This window comes from Stegostoma tigrinum, chromosome 8, assembly GCF_030684315.1.
Source record: "Stegostoma tigrinum isolate sSteTig4 chromosome 8, sSteTig4.hap1, whole genome shotgun sequence".
NCBI lineage: Eukaryota > Metazoa > Chordata > Chondrichthyes > Orectolobiformes > Stegostomatidae > Stegostoma > Stegostoma tigrinum.
In genome coordinates, this window is record NC_081361.1 from 34833731 (window position 1) to 34851300 (window position 17570).

At 38.4% G+C, this 17570-nt stretch overlaps 1 protein-coding gene across 1 annotated transcript in view; it reads left to right on the top strand.

Moving 5' to 3' along the window:
* The window catches only part of cdc73 (cell division cycle 73, Paf1/RNA polymerase II complex component, homolog (S. cerevisiae)), a 308312-nt gene that overhangs the window by 54609 nt on the left and 236133 nt on the right, over positions 1 to 17570 (top strand). Inside the window, exon 10 of the mRNA XM_048538849.2 lies at positions 11648 to 11712. Within this exon, the coding sequence (XP_048394806.1) occupies positions 11648 to 11712 (65 nt within the window). The remainder of the gene's footprint in view (positions 1 to 11647; positions 11713 to 17570) is intronic.

Genomic DNA, 17570 nt, shown 5'->3' on the forward strand with positions numbered 1-17570 from the left:
AGGGGGAGGAATTTTCAGTGACATGTTATCAGTTAGGTGATAGTGTAAGATGGTGTGGATGAAGTAATAAATGAAGAGTAAGTTCAAGTGCTATATAAATTAGTTATAGAATTATGTAGAAATTAGCATCAACATGCACAAAATGATCAGAAAGACTTTATGCATAAAATGATTTACGAAGCTTTCAGTTGGTGAAATCGTTTGACTGTGATTGACATGGTAGGAAGAATGAGGAGAGGTAAAAGGTAGCAAATGATCCAATTTTAATAGAAAGCTGCAAGAACCAAGAAATAAAAACAAAGAACTGTGAATGTTGTAAATTAGGAACAAACACAAAGTTGTTGGAGAAGCCCAGCAGATCTGGCAGCATCTGTGAAGGAAGAAACAGAGGTAATGTTTCGGGCCCAGTGATCCTTCCTCAGAACAGAGAAATGCTTGGTAACACATCCACCGATTTTTGAAAGTACAAAGCTGGTCAATATAACACATGGGATCTTGGGGTTTTTAAGTAAAACGTCAAACACCAGGAGATTATGTTAAACTTGTAATCTATAAAAACAAAATAATGGCATTTCTGGAAATGTGAATTTAAGCAAATGCTGAAGTACTGACAGTCCTTAGTGTCTTTATGGACTTTTACTCCTGAGATTCTTGAAATGTGAAGTGTGGAAGGGATGGCAATTATCAGGGATCCAGATGCCATGTTGGATTAATCCTAATTTTCAAGCATTCTGCTCTATTTGGAACTGGCCACTTGTTTGTATTATGGCAATGTAAGTTTTGCATAATGCTTTTAAAGCTGTTTAGTAAGATTTTTGAGAAATGAAAGCAGAACTAAATATGTGTATATCATTATGATTGAATGCCATATTGCATTCTACGATTTCGATCCTTATCATGCAAATTTGAAAATACCTATTTAAAGGCAGTCTTTTTTCAAGGATGAAAAAATGACTTTGCCAAGAGATTTTGATTCAAAGCAAGGTTTCTCATGGTGTAAGCATTCATGTTCTTTGAAGGTCTGCAGGCTATTCAAATGGAAAGTTTGAAAAATTGCATTCAGTGAGATATCATTTATATTTTAAACTTAGAAAATCATGTCAAAGCTTTGTTAAAATGACAGTACGATGTAAATTTTTGGCATAAAAATATTTTCTGCTTTTGAGCAGCTTGCTTGAAAAGCACAGTTGGAAAATTCACTCTTAACATATTCAGTATCCAAATTATTTAATTAAAATGGAATAGAGAACACTGGATGATGTATTATGGCTGTAGAATGTTTGAGTTAGTGGACACTTGTGATACACAGTGATCATACTTGCAAAGGTTGGCTGCCTGAGGATTTTAGGCTCAGAATTGATGAACTGGAGTCTGAACTGTAGACACTGTGACACATCAAGCAGGGAGCAAATCAGCTGGACATTGTTTCAGGAGTCAGATATTCCCTTTGAATTAATCATATCAAATGTGCTGTGTGGTTAGGACAGGAGGATATAACTCTAAGTGAGGCAGGTATTGAGATCCAGAATTTAGTTTTGGAGGTAACTCTGAGTGCCATTGTCCAATAGTTGTTGTGTTCTTGCTCCTGGTGTGGATGAGGGCACTCAGTGCAGGGAGGAAACGTGAACTGACCACAGCACTGTGGTTCAGAGTGTCATTCAAGTAGGGGTAAGCAAAAGAAATATTGTATCAATGGAAGACAGCATAGATGGGGGAATATTACAGTTCTGAAGAGCAAAGTCAAAGGGCCCCAAAGGATATGTTGTTGAGCCGTTTCCAAGACTCAGGACATTGTTTGTGAGCTGGAAAGAAATTGGAGTGGAAGAGGAAGAATTCAATTGCCCTGGTTCACGTAGGTATCAATGACGTAGATAGGACTAGGAAAGAGGTTCTGCTGAGGGATTACAAGGACAACAGGGCTATGAATAAAAAAAACAGAACCACAAAGGAGGTAATCACAGGATTATCTAAGCTATGTGAAAACTGACTCATGATAAATTAAGTTGGAGAGATAAATGCATGGCTGAAAGATTGGTGTGAAAGAAATAGGTTCCGATTCATGGAATACTGGCATCAGCACTAGAGAAAGAGAGAACTGTTCTTGTGGGATGTTTTCATATCAGCCATGCTGGGACCAGTGTCCTGCAGATCATACGACTAGGGTTGTAGATAGGGATTTAAATTAATTAGTTGTGGAGGGGAGCAGGATTCAGTTGAAAGGAAGTTGAAATAGTCAAGACCAGAGGAGCAAGCTCGTGAAGAGATGAATGATAGTGTGACTGGAAAGGACAGAAAATATAAGCAGAAAAGTGTAATGCAAATTAGTCGAAGTAACAATGGTTAAAAAACCAAAGCTTATGGCTCTTTTTCTGAATGCATTGTAACAAGATATAAATAAGTATGACTTTATACTTATTACGAAGATGTGGTTTCAGGGTGACCAGCAGTGCGGAGTGAAAAGTCAAAGCTAACTGATGTTCTGGAAGACCGGTTAAAAAAGGAAAGGAATTGGGGTAGACAGTTAAGAAAGGAAGGTATCAGTGTGGTAACAAATAATGATATGCAACAGATTGCGACGTGGAATCCATTTGGGTAGAAATAGGAACAGCAAGGGGAAAAAAAGTCACAGGTGGGATTATCTACCTGCCCTTTTCGTCTCAATGTAGGACAAAGTATAAATTGGGAAGCAATGGGGCATGTAAACAGGGAGCAATAATTGCCATGGGTGATTTTAATCTGATTATTGACTGGAAAAGGAAGACAACTTCATAGAATACATCGGGGATTGTTTCTTATAGTACCTTGTAGAATTTATCGGGAACAAGCTATTTTAGATTGAGTAATGTGATAGGATTAAGGAGAAATTTTGATGATTAAGAATGTTCTCGGAGGTAGTGATATACTATAATATAACTTCAGATTTATTTTGGCAAGCATCTTGGATCTTGAACCAGTATCCTCAACTTTAATTTGGGCAATTGCAGAATTATCAAAAGAAACTGGATGAATAGGCTGTTTAAATAGATTTTAGGGATGGTTAAGTAGATGAGCAGTGACAGACTTTTAAGCAGATATTTTACAAAGTCTTGGCAAACATTTTTTCTGATCAAAAAAAGGGACATGATGATAATGATGAACCATCTATAGTTACCAAAGGTGGTCAAGGAGAGCGTTCAATGAAAATCTTAAGATATATAAATTGGCAAAAGGCAAGTGAAAGGCCACAGGATAGTGGAGCTTTTTAGCTTTTAGATGACTAAAAAGCCAATAAAAAGGTGGAAAATTGATTCTAAAAGCAAATTGGAAGGAAGTATTAAAAACAAAACAGCAAGAGCTCTATTGGTATTTAAAAAGAAAGAGTAGCTGAAATGAATGTGACTCTTGGAGGATATTCGAAAAGGAGGGAAAGAAAGCAGAACACACAATTACAGACATGTTGGCCTAATGTTTGCTGTTGTGAAAATTCTGGAATCCATTATTAAGGAAGAAAGAGCAAGCTTGACACAATCAAACAGTCATAGTTTTATGGAGGAGAAATCATGCTTGTCAAATTTATTAGAGTTCTTTGAGAATATAAAAAGCAGAGATGGTAAAGGGCAACCAGTAGATGTCTATTTGGAATTCTAGAAGGCATTTGATGGGGTGTCACACAAATGGTTATTGCATGTGTTAGGAGCTGATAGGATTGGCATAATGTATTTGCATGGATTGAGAATTGGTTACTGTAAGGAAGACAAAGAGTCCGGATTAATGGGTCTTTTTCAGTTTGAAAAGTAATGCGTGCCAAGTGGCATGGTTATTTGCCTTCGATGTTAATGACTTGGAGGAAGGGGCAAAGTCTGATGTATTCAGATTTGCCGATAAACACAGCAATAGGTGTGAGGGCAGGTTGAGATGAGGGCTCATGGAATCTGCAAAAGATATTGATAGGTCCAGTGAGTGGGCAAAACCTTGGTAGGTGAAGTTTAATGTTGGAATGTATGATGCCATGCACTTTGGGGAGAAGAATCAAAAGGCAGACCACTACTTAAATATTGAGAGACTCCAAAAAGTGCAGCATAGAGATCTGTGTGTTCTTGTGCATGAAACACACATACTAGGCATTTAAGAAGGGATGTGCTGGCATTGGAGTTAGTTCATGAGAGATTCACTAGTTTGATTCCTGGGGTGAAGCAGTTGACTAATCTATGACAGTAAACAGATAATGGAAAGAACAAGGGGTGTACTTCGTGAAACGTATAAAAGATTCTGAGGAGGCTCGATAGTGTAGACGGTGGGGGGATTCACAAATTAAGAGTCAGAGTTAAAGAGAAGGGGGATGCTCTTAAAACTGAGGCACAAAGGAATTTCTTCTCTCAGAAAGTAGTAAATGCCTGAATACACCACTCCAGAAAGTTGTGGAGGTGAGATCATAAAATACTTACTTTGATTTTGAAATATCTAGGAGTTGAGGGCTATGAAGAGCTGGCATGAAAGAAGAGTTGAGGCTGGAGCAAACTGGCTGTGATCTTGTTGAATGGTGGGCAGGTCTGGGAGGCCCCAGTGTCCTAGTCCCTGTTTCTTGCATTCTTATACCTGTGCAGTCAAATGTTTGTGGATGTGCTTTTAAAAAAAAATGCAATTAAGTATTGAGGCTACTTATTCAGTTAGAGGGGCACAAATTTCAGTAAGTATTTGTCCTTGACTATTAATAATGATGCAGTATGTAATTAGTCTTCAAAGGAGATAAAAATTGTAACTGACTTCTCATTTGACCTTTATGGACTGAAATTGTCTTTGGTAGCAGTGCAATACAGGCATTTGCAAACTAACATTCAATTTTACATGATAACAGATTTTGTTTAAAGAACAATAGACCTGTTCATTCATTATTGCTACTTTTGCTAAAGCATTAATACTTTGCCACTGGCCTGCCTTCTCTCGAGCTGCTGTCTTAGGTTCAGCCAAGACTTATTTGCATCTTTGGCAAATTCTCCTCTTTGTTACTCTCCTGTATGACCTTGTCACCTCTTAAACTTCTAAAAATATGTATACTTCTCCTGACTTAATTTCCCACTCCTTCCCTGTCCATCACAAAAACGGACGTATTCCTCCTCGTTTAGATGTGGGGAGGGTCTGGAATGAGGGACATAGTCTCAAAATAAAGGGTGGACCATTTAGGACTGAGGTGAGGAAAAATGTCTTCACTCAATCTCATGAACCTGTGGAATTCTGTCCCACAGCAGGCTGTGGAAACCAAGATATATTCAAGAAAAATAAATGTTTAGATTTTGAAGGCTTCAAAAAGTGTGGAAAGTGAGAATATGACCTTGAGAGAGGATCAACCGTGATCATATTGAATGGCACAGCATGCTTGATGGGGCAGTGGTCTCCCCATCATCTAATTTCTGTGTTTCCTGTGTAACAACTGACATTCGTTATGTATGCCTCATCTCAGTTCGCACAGAAATAAATCTTTATGCTTTTGTTACCTTTAGATTGGATTATTCTGTTGCATTCCTATTTTGCCTAGTTCCTAGCGTCCTTTAAAAGCTGGAGTTCAGTGCAAAACTCTGCTGCCTACCAGAGAACAGTTCTGTTCCTAACATTGTGATCAGAGATAATGGGAACTGCAGATGCTGGAGAATCCAAGATAACAAAATGTGAGATAACAAAGTGTGAAGCTGGATGAACACAGCAGGCCAAGCAGCATCTCAGGAGCACAAAAGCTGACGTTTCGGGCCTAGACCCTTCATCAAAAGATGAAGGGTCTAGGCCCGAAACGTCAGCTTTTGTGCTCCTGAGATGCTGCTTGGCCTGCTGTGTTCATCCAGCTTCACACTTTGTTATCTTGGAATTCTCCAGCATCTGCAGTTCCCATTATCTCTGATAACAAAATGTGAAGCTGGATGAACACAGCAGGCCAAGGAGCATCTCAGGACCACAAAAACTGATGTGCTTCACAAGCTTCAAAATCTCCCCTTGCCCCACTGCATCCCAAAACCAGCCCAGATTGTCCCCGCCTCCCTAACCTGTCCTTCCTCTCACCTATCCCCTCCTCCCACCTCAAGCCGCACCTCCATTTCCTACCTACTAACCTCATCCTGCCTCCTTGACCTGTCCGTCCTCCCTGGACTGACCTATCCCCTCCCTACCTCTCCACCCATCTTCTTTTCTCTCCATCTTTGGTCCGCTTCTCCTTCTATTTATTTCAGAACCCTCTCCCCATCCCCCTCTCTGATGAAGGGTCTAGGCCTGAAACGTTAGCTTTTGTGTTCCTGAGATGCTGCTTGGCCTGCTGTGTTCATCCAGCTTCACACTTTGTTATCTCTGTTCCTAACATTGACCAGTTCTTGTACATCTTCAACTCTGGCTGAACTATATTAGCACTTGGTACAGCTATGCCTTGATTTCAGAATTCTTTTCATTGTCACATTCCTCTATGGCCTTGTCATCTCTAAAAATTTTTAAAATCTCTGCAGTCCTCCAATTCAGACCTCTTGCATGCCTGTTTCTTGTTACCTTATGGTTTGCTGTCACGTTCTCTATTACCTTCATCTAGTCCTAATTTTTAAAATTACTTTCTAAACTTTGCCGTCTTTCTAATCTTAATACAGCATCTTTGACCAAGCTTTTTGTCACCCTCTGTCTACTTGTGTGTCACATTTTAAGTTAATTTTGGGAATCAATTTGGAGTGTTTTACTAAATTAAAGGCTGCATGGAAATGCAATTACTTTTGATGTAATAACAGATAAATGTGATGTAAAGAAGGCCATATGACATCACAAATTTAAATGTGCTTTTTCACTTCCAGATACTACTTTGTCTGTGGTGACTGAATCTTGATAACATTAGGATCACAATAATTATTGCACACTTGTAATTAAATTTCCTCTTAAGACCTCATTCAGTTTAATTATTAGTGTGTTACATTTGCTGTTGACTGTGACTTGGTGGTAGTTCATTCAATGAGCTACATATAGTCATGAACTTGAGGACCACTGTTGAGTGCACATTCTAGAGGGGCAGTTCAGTGCAGTCAGTACTGTTTTGACAGCATGTTGCACTGAAGTTTCACTTTTGGCTGAAATATTGTTAAACAGGACATTAAAACATTCCATTATGTTATTCAGCAATGAATGGGGTGGTGATGGGTTTGAGTAGAGAAAAGGTGGGGGGAGAAAAAGTGGAAACCTCCAGGCGTTTGCTAATATTTATTTTGCAATGGGCGCTATATTTATAAAAAAACAAACTGGCTCTTTATCCCATTGCTGAAACTTTGAATAAGTTTCTTTTAAATTGACTAAGTCGATTGTCACGTTCTTTTGGAAAGTGCCGCAATCATTGAAAGTGAATATTAAACGCAAAGTCATTCATAATGACTAATATGACCCAAGTCACCCCTAGTGGTTTAGTATTTTTATTAAAATGCTTTCAATATCCACAATGCTGTCTTGATATTTTTGCAATCCGATTGTTTCAACAGATCATAGAAGCTCATCAGATCATAGAAGCTGGCTATAAGCAAGTAGAATGATTTAATGTAGATATTGACCTGGATTTGTGTTGTATTGAAGCTAACATTGTCAGCAATTACTGGGATCATAGTGTAAATTGAGAAACTATTTCTGAAGCACGCACAAGCATACTTTAACATCTAGAAGTTCTGTGACCAGATTTACCCTACTCCTTCTCAGGCTGGACTATAACAGAATCACATCACCAGGCTGGATGTGCAGTTGCAGTGCAAGTAATTGGCCACTGATTACTCAAAATAAATTCAAAAAAATGTTACTGCTGGTGCATTCAAGTAAATTCTAATAGTGTGATCATTGGTCATTGTTGCTGAAGGAAACTGTTCTCATTTGATTAGAAGTTAATTCCTTTGGGAGATTTTTAAAATAAAACTTTGCTCTGTTTTTCCTATCTCGATTCCAGCTTTCCCAGTCTTTGTATTGCTAATTACAAATGTTTTTGATCTGATTTTTACACTCTACTTTCTTGGGTTTAAAATCTGTACCTGTGAGGACCGTTTATTCTGGGCATGAAAAGGCTTTAGGCCATGAGTCTAGGCCTGAAACGTCAGCTTTCCTGCTCCTCTGATGCTGCTTGGCCTTCTGTGTTCGTCCAGCTCTACACCTTGTTATCTCAGATTCTCCAGCATCTGCAGTTCCTGCTATCTCTGAGTGTTATGAATGATGAGCACTGTCCCTTTCCCATTTTGGTGCTGTTGTATTTTATATCACATGGTCAGTTATGAGATTAACTCATTTTTTGAGCCTTTTGAGATATTTACTGTCTGAATATGTTCAGTACAATGCCATAAAAATCGAAAGGACTTGAAAATCTTAAGGATTTTTAATACTGCAATTGAACAACAGCCATTCAGTTCAGCAGGGTGTAGGCTTTTTTACCAATGTACCCTGATCTGTTGGGTTTACTCTGCATATCAATTAACCTGGACATTTCTAACAATGGAATATACTTAATGTTCTTTATGAGGACAGAGTACACTACAAAAAATACTGCAAAAATCTTATCCGCGTATGCACACAATCACAAATGAACCCTTTTATGTGGGCTTGCCCAAAGATCAGACCAGACAGGTGGTCAGTCTCAATTTTTATTCGTTGGTTAATCAGCTTCTTCCCTGAGTTAGCTAAATTTCTCCTGTGCTGCAAGCTGTTTTTCAGTTCTTTTCAAACAAGCTATGTATCTAAAGTCTTGATGCTATCCACTCTCCAGCAACTGATTGGTTTGATAACTGGCACACATCACAAGTGTGTCATGCCTTCCACGTTGCTCTGATTAGTTAACTTATTAAGACTTGCTTGTTCCTTCTTAGAAAGATGCTTGTCTCTTGTTGTAATGAGCTGTGACCTCGGCCTACGTTGCACTTCCTATTTGCTACTTATATGGCATCCAATCAACTGTGATATTTATGAAACTTAGTTCCATGACAATCAAAGTTCCAGCTTTCTCCCCAGTTATTGTGATAGTTTAGTCCATTACTGCTGAGTTACAGTGCTTCAATCTAAACACACATGCAAGTTCCTTCTGCCAAACTAAAACACTTTAAGAACCAATGACCTTTCTAAGCATCAGGTTATTACCAAGTCTCACATGTTTTTTCAGTTAACTTTAGTTTCAGAACCCAGCAAATTTTACGTTATATTGACAAAGAACGGGGTTACGAATAAATTAAACATCCATTCTTGGGATCAACACTGTGGCCCCATTTTGTTTTTAAAAGCCAGTTCTAGTTTACACATTTTAAAGTTTTAAAAAGATAAAATTAACAAATAGAATAGATCTGGCGTATTGCTATTGACTGTCATGTAAAATGATAAAACACAACTTGACTCCGGATAATGTTGTTACTACTCTGAACTGGCATTATAAATTTCACAAATAATTAACCACAGGCCTAATGTTACTTGTTATATTAAATATGCTGCGTTTTCTGTGATCCAAGAATTCACTTTTTAATCCAATACTGAGTTAATTGATCCTATAATGTGACGAATGGAAATAGGCATCTTCAAGGGCCTGTTTGCTACTTTTATTTTGTATATGTTGGCTTATGCAATTTTGAAAGGAGTGAGATACATTTCATTGAGACAGGAGACATGGTTAGAAACCAGTTCATTTGGTAAGGAATGGAGCTGAATACAATACAACTTTCCAATAAACCTGCCGTCTAACATAAAGACAATAGGAAAATACATCTCTGCCATTCTTCCACGTGAGCTAATTTTAAAGTTAGCAGTTCTATAAGATAACTGCAGTTGTGCTTTTGGCAATGAGCAGAATGAGTTTGCTCAACTAATTTTGAACAGCTATATCTGACTCGACACTTGCCTAGTCAAAGCGTTTCCTCCCCCCACTGCATTGGATAATTCACCTATATTGGTTAGAAATAAAATAAATCATTGAATCTCTACAGTGCAGGAAAAGGCCATTTGGCCCATCACACATGCACTGACTCTTTGAACAGCATCCAATCCAAACCCCCTTCCTCCCCCCAATGATTACCTATGACTACCTGAATTACATTAAACCAAGGTTAATAGGTATTAGTTAGTAATTCTTTTGCTGGTAGGGTCTGCCTCTAATGTTCTGTTGCCCACTTTCCCAATACTCATTTGTTGATGTGTTAAGTCTGTATTGTTGATACATCTCAGATTGCTGACTGCACTTGATCTAAAAAACACACATTGATAAACATTTTGCTAGAGTGCTGGTAAGCCCAGAAAGTTCCAACTAATTGTTGTGAGAAAGTGATAAAGAATTGCTCTTACTGCAATACTACCCACCTTCACTGAGCAGCATACTTGACATTGGAACATTTTACTACCTTTAAAAGTACTACATGATTCAAATTGTTAATTCACTATTATGAAGGATTGAATCTGTGCCTTCCTAGTTAAGCTGTTGCAACCTCTTGGTCTTGTGACTTACTGCATAGTGCCATGTGGAAAGAATAATGCAGTTGTCACCTTACATTTTGTGCAAATGATGGCACTGAATGTTTGAGCGTTATAGATTGGAATAGCTGCAGATTGAATTCTATCCAGTTCCAGATTTTTAATGCAAGTCACGAAGAGATAACTTAAGCTTTCTCACCTAGTTACTTGCAGCTGAATTGTCACAAAAATTCTTCGCAAGAAAAATTGAATACATCATTCTAATCCAGGTGTGCATGTTTCAATTTGAACAGTTCTGCTATAGAGTGCTAAATGGTATATGTAGGTGGTTACAGTATTTTGTCTGTACAGTTTGGCTAATAAGTCTGATTTTTATCACAGGCTTTCCAAATGAGTGAATCAGTTAGGAGTTTCATACCATAATATATTTACTAGGAGCTGCTGATCTTCAGAATTAAGTTGAAGTTGTCTTTATTGACTCTTTTTATTCGTTTGAAGAATCCCATTTGTAAGTTTTTGGAATTTTTTCCTCGTTTTGTGCAACTTATTTGGCCTCTATTTGTGATTAGTGGATTTTAAAAAATAAGCTACTTTAGAGAACGTTCAGGAGCATTTGTGCAATTCAACTTAGATTAATGCTTTTTGGCCTTTTTTATTTACTGTTCTAGCATGGCAAAATGTAATTACATCATACATAAGCATAGATGATCCACCAAACTGGAAAATTTCCAGCTGTAATGGTGAAATCTCATGGTAAAATCAGCTTTACAAATAGCAATGTTCCAGATTCATTTTCACTCTATCTGAGTTTGTTGAGCTCTGATGAAAAGAATGATTAGTACAGTGATGCAATTCACCTCAGCACTAATTCAGGTTAAGAAGTGGCATCTCAGTAAGAAATTATCCTTTTGACTGCTGTTCAAGATCTTTAGTGAAATGTGTTTCCTTTGCTTGTGATTGAGGATGAGTTCTGGTGAAATCAGACCTCCTATTGTGAGGTTCAATTGGGATAGATGTGCAGCAATGTACTGTAAACTATTTTCACTGTTTGTACTGCCAGTATTCTTTTTGCCATGTTGTTCGTCTTCTTGCATTCGTCCCTGATTTATAACAATGCTGTACCCATTTACATAGTATCTTGATTTGCGTTGTTTTCTGTTAAAGCTGTATGTGATGATGAGCCGTTAAACATTCTATACATTTTATACATAAAATTGATTGTTCTTTTTATTTTTTTCAGAAACTGAAGGTTTCAAGATTGATACAATGGGCACCTACCATGGTATGACACTGAAATCTGTGACGGTAAGTGGTGTTTCCTCGTCTTATGGATTGAAAATCAGAAATTTAACAATTTTTTAAATACAAAACATGCAAAAGATTTGTTGTGCTCAGTTTGCATAGTATGGAAGAAGACAAATAGCAAATTGCTGCCTTAAGAATTCATTCAGTGGACGTTGGTGTGTCCAGCAAGACTAGACTGTGTTGGCCATCCCCAATTACCCTTGAGAGGGTAGAAGTGATCCAAGCTTCAATACACTGAGTAGTTTGCTAGGCACTTTTGGAGGACACTCAAGTAGTAATCACGTTGTGGGGGCTGAAGTCACATTGGCTAGATTAGGTAAGGATTTTTGAACCAAGTATGCTTTTTTAAAAAATAATTTGAGTTTGGTTGTTTAGGTTTGGTCATGATGGAAAGTAGTTTTTCTCCCCCCCAGATTTTACTTTGGTTAACTGAATTCAAATTCTCCAGCTGGCATGTTGGAATTTGAACTCATATCTTGAAATATTTAGTCCAAGCCCCAATACTACTACAGTTCCAGTGATATAACTATTAAGTCAACATACTCTTTTAAAGAACTATATTGTTCCTTTTTAAACATAATGTAAGCAGTTGAAATGAAATCCTTGGGATTGATTTGAGCCTTTTCCTGAAAGGCTAATCTACCTTTTATCCAAAATCAGTCTAAATTACAATTCCTTGTGGCAAATTCTGCTATAATTCCCAACAGTCCATTTTAAAAAATGTACATTTAATTGGGTAATTGCCTTTTTTTACTGTTATCTCTCACTACTATGAAGAAGCTAAATTAGGTTGCTACAGGATGGCATTACCCTCCTAAGGCTACAGATTACATATGGGAAGCAGAAGGTGTCTGGCCTTGAGCAGAGGTTATTGTGAAGGAAAACAAAAGATAAATTGGGCAAAAGAGCAGTACAATATTGTACTATCATTTGGTTTAATCTTCAAACTTGCAGATTCAGTGGCACACCATAATTTTTATTATTAAGTGACAGCAGCATGAAAGCTGGCTTAAATACATAAGATGTGCAATAGACCATTAATTTTAATGGAGCCGGAGCCATGATAATTACTTTCTAACTGTTGTTAGTGACGGTAAAGTTGCCATGAAAATATTCAGTTGTGTAATTACTAGTGTAAGTCACATGCTTCTTATTTCCCCTCTTGTGCTGATCACACTATTCAAACTGAATAAGGTCAGTAATAACTAGGTACATAGACGTAGGAAATATGTAACAGTGTGGCAGTGGGATGCAGTTACAGGATGTTTTAATTTTGAGTTTTATTGAATACTTAGTGGAACTGTTGTGCAATTAAGGTAGAGCCAATGTAATCACTAATATTATGCTGAGTAACTGAGTAGTTGCCTTTTCATTTGATAGTGTCTTTCAGAGGCACAGTACTCAATCTCTCTGTACTCTGAACTAAATGCGTTGGTTAATATTTTTTCTGTGAAATATTAGGGATGTGGAAGTTTGCCATTACCCTTTCAATGCACTTGAAGTAAATGTTCTCAACAAATGAAAACTTCACACTTGTCAATGTTTGCTGCTTCTGACCTGGGTAATTTGTGTCTTTACTGAAATGTTTTTGTTCTCTCTGCTTTAGAGAGCAGAACAGGCTGTTTAATTGTGATCGTGCTGGAGCTATTGTATAATCTCCAAAACACCATTGTTTTTTCTGTCTGATGTTGTTTCACATGCGATTTGTCAATTGACTTGTGTGGACTATAATGGCATCTGGAACTTCAAATCAAATGTGTTTCATGGCGGATAGAATCAGGTTAAACCCTAAGGCTTTCTATAGGTATTTAAGGAATAAAAGAATGACGAAAGTAAGATTAGGGCCAATCAATGATAGTAGTGGTAAGTTGTGTGTGGAGTCAGAGGAGATAGGGGAAGAACTAAATGAATATTTTTCTACAGTATTCACTCTAGAAAACGACAGTGTTGTCGAGGAGAATACTGAGATACAGGCTACTGGACTAGGTGGGATTGAGGTTCACAAGGAAGAGGTATTAGAAATCCTACAGAGGGTGAAGATAGATAAGTCCCCTGGGCCGGATGGGATTTATCCTAGGATCCTCTGGGAAGCCAGGGAGGAGATTGCCGAGCCTTTGGCATTGATCTTTAACTCGTCATTGTCTACAGGAATAGTGCCAGATACCTGAAGGATAGCAAATGTGGTTCCCCTGTTCAAGAAGGGGAGTAGAGACAACCCTGGTAATTATAGACCAGTGAGCCTTATCTCAGTTGTTGGTAAAGTGTTGGAAAAGGTTACAAGGGATAGGATTTATAATCATCTAGAAAAGAATAAATTGATTAGGGATAGTCAGCATGGTTTTGTGAAGGGAAGGCCATGCCTCACAAACCTTATTGAGTTCTTTGAGAAGGTGACCAAACAGGTAGATGAGAGTAAACCGGTTGATGTGGTGTATATGGATTTCAGCAAGGTGTTCGATAAGGTTCCCCACAGTAGGCTATTGTACAAAATGCGGAGGAATGGGATTGTTGGAGATGTAGCAGTTTGGATCAGAAATTGGCTTGCTGAAAGAAGACAGAGGGTGGTAGTTGATGGGAAATGTTCATCCTGGAGACCAGTTACTAGTGGTGTACCGCAATGGACGGTGTTGGGTCCACCTCTGTTTGTCATTTTTATAAATGAACTGGATGAGGGCGTAGAAGGATGGGTTAGTAAATTTGCAGACGACACTAAGGTCGGTGGAGTTGTGGATAGTGACAAAGGATGCTGTAGGTTGCAGAGAGACGTAGATAAGCTGCAGAGCTGGGCTGAGAGGTGGCAAATGGAGTTTAATGCAGACAAGTGTGAGGTGATGCACTCGGTAAGAGTAACTGGAAGGAAAAGTACTGGGCTAATGGTAAGATTCTTGATAGTGTAGATGAGCAGAGAGATCTCGGTGTCCATGTACACAGATCTTTGAAAGTTGCCACCCAGGTTGACAGGGCTGTTAAGAAGGCATACAGTGTTTTAGCTTTCATTAATAAAGGGATTGAGTGCCGGAACCAAGAGGTTATGGTGAAACTGTACAAAACTCTGGTGCGGCCGCACTTGGAGTATTGCGTACAGTTCTGGTCACCGCATTATAAGAAGGATGTGGAAGCTTTGGAAAGGGTGCAGAGGAGATTTACTAGAATGTTGCCTGGTATGGAGGGAAGGTCTTACGAGGAAAGGCTGAGGGACTTGAGGCTGTTTTTGTTAGAGAGAAGAAGGTTGAGAGGTGACTTAATTGAAACACATAAAATAATCAGAGGTTTGGATAGGGTGGGTAGGGAGAGCCTTTTTCCCAGGATGGTAATGGCGAGCACGAGGGGGCATAGCTTTAAATTGAGGGGTGAAAGATATAGGACAGAGGTGGTTTGTTTACTCAAAGAATAGTAAGGGAATGGAATGCTTTGCCTGCAACGGTAGTAGATTCACCAACTTTAGGTACATTTAAGTCGTGATTGGACAAGCATATGGACGTACATGGAATAGTGTAGGTTAAATGGGCTTGCGATCGGTATGACAGGTCAGCACAACATCGAGGGCCGAAAGGCCTGTACTGTGCTGTAATGTTCTATGTGTCACAAACAAAAAATTGCTGCAGAAACTCGGCATCTAAAGAGAAACTGCGTTAATGTTTCAAGTCCAGTGACCCTCCTTTACTCTTTTTACTTGTCAGTTGTTCTAAAGGGCATCTGTAGAACGTAACCAGACTTTTCATTTCGCGGAACTGGTTGACAATTATGTTATTTCTTCTTTGTTTTAAAACTGTCCAAATGTTTTACCAATTACTTGGCTACTGTCTATGAACAAAGGAGCCTTCTGTCACTCACACCAGAATTAAATTTTTGGGAGAATGGATTAAACTAAAGAAGCTTCCAATCGCATAACTTGTCAGTAATCCTGAGTTTCTTTGTTCACCTGGAAAAGGGCCCTAAGTCATTTTTACCTGACCCAGTAAAATGATGTGAATAAGTTTTCTTGAAATGCAAAGCTGACCGTTTTGGGGGTTGACATTCTCCAGTTATGGGCTAATGAATCATGTTTATTAAAATGGGCCATGTGGTGAATCAGATTATTGGGCAGTAAGTTTAACATTAATTTGGGTGCAGGTCTTCAGGACAATTTTGAATGAACTCTTTTTTAAAGGGAGTGAGCATAAAATCAGATTTGTTCAGGAATAGGATCTAGGTCCAAAACGTCTTCCTGCTCCTCTCATGCTGCTTGGCCTGTTGTGTTTGCCCATCTCTGCACCTGGTTGTCTCGCATTTGTTGTATTTTGACAAGTTTCACCTTGAATATCAATGACAACAGTAATAGCTCGTGAATAATTCATCTAAAGTTACAATGAAGGATAGCTATTTATGGAAGTTTGTCCAGTTGATAAATTGTGAACAAGGTCCTCAAGTTCATCTTGGGTCATTATGACTTTTAACAAGGGATAATGGAGAGACAGACTGTCTAGGTTTGCATCTGGAAACTTTAAAAATTGTCCCCTGCTCACCAAGATCTCGATCATTAGTTTGGATCAGGCTGTTGTCCTCAAGTGGGTGCTAAAGTTAAAAGTGAAGGAAACCAAATACCAGAAATTTGAACAATGGTGAAATTAATGGTTTATTTGAAAATAGGAATTTCTTAGATGATCTAATTGATAGCTTCAAGATTATGAAAGTAATTGAAAAAATTGACCCAAGAAAATCGGTACAAAAATTATCACTGTCAATAGTCTGACATAATGAGATCTTTAAATATAGATTGACACAGGTTATTAACATTAAACACTTAATGGTAAGTAAAGAAACTGCTGAGTTTTATAATCAAAGAGCTGTGAAAATAAAGAATAAATTACAAAGAAAGAACACTGACATAGAAAAACTCAATCGCTTGTATTCAACAGATGCAATCACCCTCGGAGCCACCTGGGTTTTCTGGCTTATCTTTCTGAGGAAAGAGTCAAGTCAAGCCTGCCCTTTTCTGTCATACGTGTGGTCCCATTCACATGGTTCATCCTTAATGTCCCCAGGGCAATAAAAAATATACAGTCATACTAGTACTATTCAAATCCTAAGCACTGTAGGAAATATTAAACCTGTTGGTTGTGTTTGCAGGTGAGGAATGTCATAAGTTAAACAGTAAAATTGCATCTGCTGAAAAGAGAAATGTGGTTTAATTTTCTTGTAGTCTTTATGGACTTAGACTTGTATATTTTTCTGAAAATTTCTTTATTGTAGTTAGGCGAGAATTAGTTTTTAGGGAATGTGTGTTAAGGTAAATGTGTTCTGTGTTGCTTGATTCTTCAAGTCTTATTTTTGTTTGCTCATGGGATCTGTGCATCACTGGCTGACCAGCATTTATTGTCCATCCCTAGTTCCCCTTGAGAAGGTGGTGGTGAGCTGCCTTCTTAAACCGCTACAGTTCATTTGTTGTAGACCCCACTCTGAGGGAGGGAATTCCAGCAGCAGTGGAGGAATGGTAATATATTTCCAACTCACCATGGTGAATGGTTTGGAGGAGTACTTGCACATGGTAGTTTTCCTGTATAACTGCTCCCTGAGACCTTCTGGATGGAAGTATTTGTGGATTTGGAAGATGCTGTCTCAGGATCTTGGGTGAATTTATGCAGTGTGTCTTGTAGATAGGTATACATTACTGCTGCTGAGGTGGAGGGAGTGAATGCTTGTGGATGTCATGCCACTCAAGTGGGCTGCATTGTCCTAGATGGTGTAAAGCTGCTTGAGTGTTGTTGGAGCTGCAGTCATCCAAACAAGAGGGAATTATTCCATTACACACTTAACTTGTTCCTCGTACATGGTGAACAGGCTTCAGGGAAACAGAAGATGAGTTACTTACCACAGTA